At 45.3% G+C, this 8878-nt stretch overlaps 1 protein-coding gene across 1 annotated transcript; it reads right to left on the bottom strand.

Annotated features, from left to right (window-relative positions):
- Positions 1–5970: 5970 nt before the first annotated feature.
- On the bottom strand, positions 5971–7960 carry LOC109764620 (ribosome-binding factor PSRP1, chloroplastic). The gene is made up of 4 exons (XM_020323421.4): positions 7457–7960; positions 6949–7368; positions 6568–6676; positions 5971–6394 (listed from the first exon to the last, which is right to left on the bottom strand). Exons 1-4 carry the CDS (start codon positions 7712–7714, stop codon positions 6276–6278), a joined length of 906 nt encoding a protein of 301 aa, XP_020179010.1. The 5' UTR covers positions 7715–7960; the 3' UTR covers positions 5971–6275.
- Positions 7961–8878: the final 918 nt, after the last annotated feature.

Below are 8878 nucleotides of genomic sequence, written 5' to 3'. Positions count from 1 at the left end.
TTTGATGGCGTGCGAAAAAAATAACAAACATTTTGTTCCTTCATGTCTCTCTTTATTCCCTGCTGGAAACCATCCCCATGTTCTCTAAGTCGGTCAGTCACTCAAGGGCGCACACGGTGAGAGCTCGCCAAAAGAAAGAGGACCGAACTTGCCATTTCAAGCTAGCATAGAAAAAATCTTGGCCTTTTAGTTCTTTCTCTCGCCTTGGTTGATTGTGAATCAGATCAGATCAGGTCAATTCGGCACCAACCTTTGTTCAATATCTTCTTTGTTCGATTTGTACCTGCAGGAAGAGTGAGCCATGAACACGCCGCAACTTTCCCTCGCATCGGCCACATCGCTGTCCAATCCATCAAGGTTCATACTCCCTCCGTACTGTGGGGGGCAAATGCGCCCCCCCCCCCCCCCCCCCCTCACTCGTACCAGGGCCCGTACTATAAGTCATTGCCCCCACTCAGCCCAATACATTTGCCCCCATTCCTGTAATTTTCTGGGTGCCCCTATATCCCACTGTAAGGTACACAGAGGGTACGCTCTCGAATCGGGGAAGCTCTATCTACATGGGCTGCGGCCCAGCTGCGCGGGAAGCTCCAACCTCCTTTTTCTGTTCTTTTCTTTCTGTTCTCTGTTTCTATTTTTCTATTTTGCTTATTTTGTTTACTATTATTTATAATTTAAAATATTCTAAATATATATATATTAGAAAAAACAACCTATAAAAAATATGAATTTTTTTGAATAAGTATTAAAAATGTTGAACAAGAATTTTAAAAAATGTTGAACAACTATTTGAAAATGTTGAAAAATTATTAAAAATGTAGAACATGTATTTGAAAAATGTTGAAGAAATATTAAAAAACGTTGAATGAGTATATAAAAATATTGAACAAGTATTTGAAATTGTTGAGTAAGTTTTAAAAATGTTGAACAAGTATTTTAAAAATGTTAAATAAGTATTAAAATGTTGAATAAGTATTAAAAAAATTGAACAAGTATTTGAAAATTGTTGAATAAGCGTTCGGACAATGTTGAACGTGTATAAAATGTGGATCAATGATTAAAAAAATCATTTTGACATATACGAAAATGTAGAGTGAAAACAAAAACAAACATAAAAAACAAAACAAAACAAAAAATGGAGAAGAAAAAAACAAAAAATGAAAGAAAAATAAAGAAAACCCAGTCAAAAAAGAAAACACAGAAGAAAAAAACCGGTGGAAAACAAGAAAAAAATGAAAAGTCAATGGAAACCCGGCTTGTTTCCTTCAACACCCTTCCTATTTTTTTAAACAAATTGACTTTATTCAACGGAAATAACAGATACATCGTTTGTGAGGAATGGTACAATCTCAAACATAGGCTCCTCAAACCAATCAATGGTAGAAGAAAATCTAGCCAACCTAGCAAGCTCGTGCGCAACCTTATTGGCTTCCCTATTACAATGTTCAAACCTGGAGGTAGGAAAATCACACGCCAAAAAATAGCAATCATCAAAGATTGCCGCCGTCCGCCGTTATTCATCGTTTCAATAACCTCCAAATTATCAGAATTAATAACTAGGCGATTGCAACCCGCACGTTGCGCTAGTGAAAGACCGAATCTGAGAGCCCAAGCTTCTGCTTTTAGAGCATCGATGCAATGATCAATTTTCCAAGTACCCCTGCAATAAACTTCCCTTTGTCGTTCCTCAAGACAGCCCCCGCCGTACCTTTAAGAAGATCATGATCAAAAGAAGCGTCAACATTAAGTTTCACAAAACCCACCGGGGGACGAGTCCAATCCCCCTCTTTTCATAGAAGCCCTTGGACTGGAAGCAACAACATAATTAGTTGTAAGAGCTTGTATCCCCATTGAAATCTGTTTTGCATCTTGAATTCTCTCCTTGTGCACTAATTTACGTCTTTCCCACCATAAATACCAAGACGTAATGGCAATCATCTCCCGAGTATTCTGGAACCCCATAATAGATAAATCTTGGTCACGCCATCCAATGCATCCTTCTCTGGTTGTCGTCATCACCCCACCAAAAATGTGACATCTCGTCAGTTATTCCTTTACAATTTTTTTTAGGAATTTTAAAGACCGACATAGCATAAGTTGGGATAGCTTGAACAACAGACTTGAGAAGAACTTCCTTACCTCCAGTGGATAAGAGTTTTTCTTTCCATCCGCTAATTCTCATAACAATGCGATCAATCAGATATTGAAAACAATCAGTCTTATTTAACCCCACATGCGCAGGCAGGCCCAGATACTTATCACTGAGAGCTTCGATCATGATATTGAAAATTGAGCAAATTTGTTCTCTAATGTCCCCACTCATATTTGGGCTAAAAAATATGCTAGATTTTTCAACGCTCACCATTTGTCCAGACGCAGCACAATATAAGTCCAAAATTGATTTAAGTGTCTCCGCATTTTGTTGATTAGCTTTCAACACCCTTCCTATTAGTAGAAATCAGTCCAGCCTAGGGTGAAGCAAATCCTATCCGGAGATTACACCACCATCCATGTAGGGAGGAAACCTCCCTGGGCGTATGCTCCAGCCGTGTAGACACCATCATAAAATGGTCTCTGTCCTCCAGCCTCTACAGAATAGACCAAGTATGGAGTCATCGCGTACATGCATGAGTAACCTGTACAGGAGATAAAATACATTTATTGTTAAAAATCACATCATTTCTCACCCGCAAAAAAAAAACCACATCATTTCTGGTAAACCACAATGCCCAACATAAGGCAACCGCCCCCACAACTAGATGTGCAAAAAATCATTTATCACTACCCTGCAACCAATTGCTGAACATGTTACTCGCACTACGTGGGGATATAGATTTGAAGCTACTTGAACTATGGTCCAGACTGCACGAGCAGATTTACACTTACAAAATAAGTGTTTAATGGACTTGTCATGCTTGTAAAAGACACATGTTTTGTTACCTTGCCATCATCGTGCCAGGTTATCTCTAGTTAAGATGACCCCCCTGTTTAGAAACCAGAGGAATAACTTCACTCTTAGAGGAATTTTGAGCTTCCACAATTTCTTGTTATCATCCGGAACATCACTATGAACCAATGCATCATACAAGGATTTGACTAGAAAGCTGCCGTTCTGATGCAAATTCCATCGAAACTTGTCTGGTTTGCGTGACAGCTGAATGGCCTCCAGACGAATGAGTAATTCATTCCATGCTACCAGGCGAGGCCCAAAAAGGTCCCTTTGAAAAGAAATATCAAAGTTTTCTTGTCCCAAAACATGCTTGATTGTGACGAATTTATGTCTGACAATCTTGTATAAGCTAGGAAATTGCACCATAGGTGGAATTGCCCCCCGGCCATCTGTCTTCCTAGAAACGAAACTGAGAACCATCCCTAACCGAGAAAGTGCCAAATTGGAAAAAGAACTCCTTGGCCTTCATCATGCCACTTCAAAAATGTGAATCGCTAGGTTTCCAAAGAACTTGAGAAATGGCTTTGGACATCACGTCCTACGAATGATTTCCTACCACACTCCATCCTCAGTGAGTAGTTTGTATGCCCAATAGTTTTTTTTTCTGCGGGGTAAAAAGCTTGTGTAAATTAAACGTGATCATTGTGCTTCCTGATACAAGCTACTAGGAACACAGGAACGTAATCTACTCCCTACATTCCCTTATACAAGGCCATTTTGTTTGTCGTGTCAAACTTTGACTTACATTTTTGGTCAACAAAGTATGAATTATATGTCACCAAAAATATACCATCGGAAAGGTCTTTAAAATGCACATTCAATGAAATACTTTTTATACCATATAAATCACTTTTTATTGGTAATATTAATGATCAAAGTTAGACAAAAAAAATTGAAGTGGCCTTCTATAAAAAAACGTCATGCTACAAGTAAACTTAAACAAGTCTGATTAGCATCCTAGGCTTCGAGGAATGCTACTCTAATGTAATACTAAATTCCGTAGCAAGAAAAAAAGACGTAAGGATGGTAGGAGAAACATTTTGTTTGGGAGCAAACCGTCAAATGTAATAAAACTAAGCTATGTTGAAGAAACAGGCTTGAGCATGTACTGCTACATCCAGAAGGCTTGGATATTAAAACGATAACTGTAGCTGGGTGACTTGTAGAAGCGATCAGGCCGGTGACCGCTGCAAAATCGCCCGCCGTGCCGCTGACAACATCGCCGCCGGAGATCTCGAAGGAGGCAGCCGTGTGTTACGAGGAAAAGGAGGCGGCGCGTGGTCTGCTCTTTGGTCGTGGCTGCACGGGCGGGTGGTGGGCCGGTCCATTGAAGCAACGCACGGACTACTGGACCTACTAACAAGCCTAGTGCTTAATGCTTAAAAAAAATACACTCCCTCCGTTTCTAATTATAAATCATTTTACATATTTTCAATATGAACTACATACAAGTCTTTCTCCAAAAAAATGGACTACATACAGAAGTATATACACTTAATTTAGAATATAGATTCACTCATTTTACTCTGTATGTAATTCATGTTGGAATCTTTAAAAAAAATATTTAAAAACGGAGGGAGTAGACTACTAAGAGCATATACACACGGGCTTGGCAAATTTGACCCCTCAAACGCCCGCGGACAGTGACCATTCACACCTCAAATAATTGATTCCATAATCGGATATCTCAAATTAGAAACTTCAAATCTATACTATTACATGTAATGTGAACCTAATCTTAAGCGCGGTTCGTCCGGCTGGGCTCCTCAGAGTGTTAGTTCGGTAGAGTAGAACATGGGACGCGGCCCGGCTCAAAGGACTGAAGGCGCCGCCGTCTCTCATGCCTTACTCTTTCTCGTCGAAACCCGACACCTTGACGGTACCGATGGACCTGAGATCGATGATGGATCCGTCCAAGGAGACAGGCAGTTGCCCCTCATGTCCACTGGTGAGGCCACGGAGATCGAGCTGCTGCCACTGCCCATTTGCGGCCGTCGAAGGGCAATGTGGAGCGCGAACTCCTTGTCTGGGATGGAGGAGCTGGATTCCTCCCTGAGGAGTGCCGGCCAGTCGATTGGGTTGGACTTGTTGTCGGATTCGCTGCTGGAGCCAGCCATGGTGGAGGGAATGGGAGGGGAAAGGAGAAGACATGCGGTACAAACGGAGCGGTCGACAGAGTGTGAACTTTGACTAGGGGCCTGGTCCGGGATGGGGTCTTTTGGGGGGAAGTGTGGATGGATGGACCAGATCCAATGTTACCGACGCGTCCGGACCGTTTTATACCCGCCTCGCCGTCTCCTTCCCCGCCGCCTCCACCACCGCCGACCTCAAGCGTACCACCCTTCCTCCCTTTCTTGCTTGCTTGTCTACCTTTTTCTTTTCTCGAGCTGTTCTTGCTTTGTCTATGATCTATGATGATGGATCAATCCCAGCTCCTGGCTGCCTCTAGCATAGAAAATATCTTGGCCTTTTATAGTTCTTGCATCAGATCAAATCAGTTTGTTCATTTCCCTTCATTTTCTGGGTGTGGATTCTTGGGTTCGTGCCTGCAGGAAGAGTGAGCCATGAACACGCCGCAACTTTCCCCGACATCGGCCAGATCGCCGTCCAATCCATCAAGGTATTCATGCACGCTCCTGCCTTGCCTTGCACTGTGCGTATTTCAGAAAACCCCGATCAAGGTTCATACTATTGTGCGCACATCTACTATCATTTCTGATATCATGGCTAATTCTTGCTGGTGCTGGCTTGCGCAGGTCGAGCACAGAGGCCTGTGGTTCCACCTCGCCGACTCCATGGCCGTCCGGGATGCTTTCCAGTTCCACGGGATCAACCAAGCATGGCACCTTCAGCTAGACGCAGCTCTGCTTCCAATGGCAGAGGGGCACAGCTGCCTCACCGCAGTTTCAGACTCTGAGTAGGCAGGCTAATGGGTTGCACCAGTATGCAGTGTGTGTGTGTGTGTGTGTGTGTGTGTGTGTGTGTAATATTGGGATACATGTGTTGTTCAGAGTCTGGTCTTTCTTTCAGTGAAGTTTAATAAAGAGATTCTCAGCTCAAACATGTATCCCAATATTACAGATTACTTAAATCACTTCTTAAACAACTTACCAACTGGGTGTGTGGGATCATCATGAGTTAACACAGCTCAGAAAGCGTCTGTTAATTTGCACAAGGGACTGTCTGATCTCATGAAACATCAGCAGTTGTTGACACTTGCTTGACAGACAGACACCCACCACCACCATCAGGGAAAAAACAGAACAACTAATGCACCTACAGCTAGTGAGTGACTTGGTGTCATGGAGAGGAGACGACGAGGAGGTCAGCCGACGACGGGGTGCTCCTTGGCATTGACAGTGGCCTTGTCGACATGGCCGTCCTGCTTGGGGATGATGAGCCCGAACCCTCCCTCCTTCCTCTTGTACAGGATGTTCACCTCCCCTGCATTTCGTCCCACAGTTCAGTTCAGTTAACTTCTGTTTAGTCTAGTTCAGTTAACTTGAGTTCAGTCTAGTTCAGATAAGTTAAGTTGAGTTGTGCACATGAAGAACAGTTTTCATGGAGCAAATGCAAGTGCAACTGTGAATGCAATGCTGCAACACTTAGGTAGCTACCTGTCTGCTCGTTCCTGAAGGCGTAGAAGTCGTGGTCGACGTTCTCGAGCTGCTCCAGCGCCTCGTCCACCGTCAGCGGCGCCATCTCAAACACCTTGGTGCGCACAACCTGCAAACCAACAGCATAGTTGATGAGCTCACACATCAGAGGCTGGCACCAATTGTTCAATCAATCTTAGTAGATCTTAACACAGCAGCATAGTATATGAATTCTCTTCTTCATAAAGAGTAAGTGTAAATTCCTGCACTACAAGATCAGATGGTGTATGAATAAAAAGGTGCAGAATTGTCAGCCAAAACAGCTGTAAACAAGTGGCATTTTATTCCCGAATGCAGCATCAAAGAGAGATCGATCAGCTGGTCGGTCAGTGCAGTGGTCACCTTGGTGAGCACGGTCTCCTCGTCCTCGGCGCCGATGACCTCGACGAGCTCGTCCTCCTCCTCCTCCTCCTCTGCCTCGGATTCATCTTCGACATCGGACAGCCCAGAGGACTGCCACTCCTTGGTGCCCTTGAGGTGGCGCACGTCGGTCTCCTTCTCCTTGATCTTGCGCAGCTTGCGCTTGACGACGGCGGCGGCGGCGTCGATGGAGGCGTAGGATGACTCCTCCTCCTCCTCGGCGCGGACGACGCCGTGGCGCCTGGTGAAGAGCGTGACCTCGCAGCGGGAGAGCTTGGGGCCCTTGCTGAGGTCGCCGCCGCGGGCGGAGAGGCGCACGTCCACCTCCCGCACCAGGTGCGCGTGGTTGTGCACCGCCCGCCCTACCTTGTCCTCGATGTGCTCCTTGAGCTTCTCCGTCAGCTGTTAGTTAGCCCAGGGAGCGGGGCGATGGGTCAGGATGGCGCATTATTTGCGCGGACTGCGGGACTGGGGGAAAGAAAGATGTTACCTTGACGTTGCGGCCCTGCATGATGAGGCGCGCCGAGGAGAGCGGCCCGTCCCAGGCCGCGCGCACCGAGACGGAGACGGCGGCGGGGGCGGAGGAGGGGCGGTCGGTGGCGGCGGCCAGCGTGAGGGCGCGGCCGAGGAAGCCGGAGCGGAGGGCGCGGGGGCTGGGAGCGGCGTGGTGGCGGGTGCGAGGGGCGAGGACGGAGGAGGAGGTGGAGGGCCAGGCCGTGGCCGTGGCGGCCGTCGCCGACATGCTCATCTACTGCAGCAACAAGAGGAGAAGAGAAGAGAAGATGGATTGGATTGGATGGGCTGATGATTCTCTGAATCTTGCTCACTTCTTCTTTGTAGGAGTAGAGCAGATGCAGTGCAGGGGAGTGACGCGGATGTGGATTGGTCCAATCCTATCCACTCCACTCTAGATTTTTCACCGGAGCCGCCAGGAAATGCCAAACCACCCTCCCCGTGGCCATGTCGCGTCCAATACGTTTCTTTCTGACAGACAGCAACGAGGCGCTGCATCCAGTCCATATCCTACCCAACCCAACCCCAAGTAGCATCGTCGAGTCTAGCAATTGATTCTTTTTGTATTATTTTTGTTATTCAATTTCCCTTATGTTGGCAAATTTTGAGATTTATTTGAGCTGTCTAGAATTTCTAGACTGAGTTTATTGATTTGCTCTTTATTGAAAATGCTTTGAAAATTATTTCCAGAGAGAAATAATTCAGGAGGTGAAGACCAGGAGTTTTTTTTTTATCCTCCATTAGTTCAAGGCAAACCACTTCATCCATTTTCTTGCTGGCATTTGCAAGGCCATGGGTTCAAACTTGCATGATATCGGTTATTTTACCGCTATGTTGCTTTACTTTTATGCTCTACTTTATTTGTCTTAGTAGAGCTTAGTAAGTAAAAGTATGGTAGAATAGCAGTAGAGTAGTAGAGAGAGTCACCTCATTACTGTTGAAACTATTGGTCATTTTTTAAACTGGTAATTTCTTCCCATCACATAAACCCTAGCAGGTAAAACAATAGTGACAAGGACACCCTTTGGGGAAAGACTTTACTTGAGATAGTAGTCTTCTTTGGGCACTTTAACTTGAGAGTAACATAAGTTGAGCTAAGTAGAATAAAGTTGGTGCCACAAAACCGAAGTTCATCAGTACAACCACATTTGCCCGAATGGGAGGGCCCTATTTCATTTGTAGTTATGTCTCTTCCGCGTATCTCCAAAGAAGGAAACTGAGATGTGTAGACTTCCTCTGGCCGGGAAGTTGCCATCTAGTCAAGAGAGCCTGGGTCGGTAGATGTGCACAGGAAAGTGAATTAATCCCCGAGGGGAGACAAGTGGTGCCACGAGGTGGCAAGGACCCTGATCCTCTCTCCTAGGGCTAGCCTGCGGGAGGTCGGAGTTACGTTTAGAGC

Source organism: Aegilops tauschii, chromosome 5, assembly GCF_002575655.3.
Source record: "Aegilops tauschii subsp. strangulata cultivar AL8/78 chromosome 5, Aet v6.0, whole genome shotgun sequence".
NCBI lineage: Eukaryota > Viridiplantae > Streptophyta > Magnoliopsida > Poales > Poaceae > Aegilops > Aegilops tauschii.
This window is presented reverse-complemented; position numbering and strand designations above follow the sequence as displayed.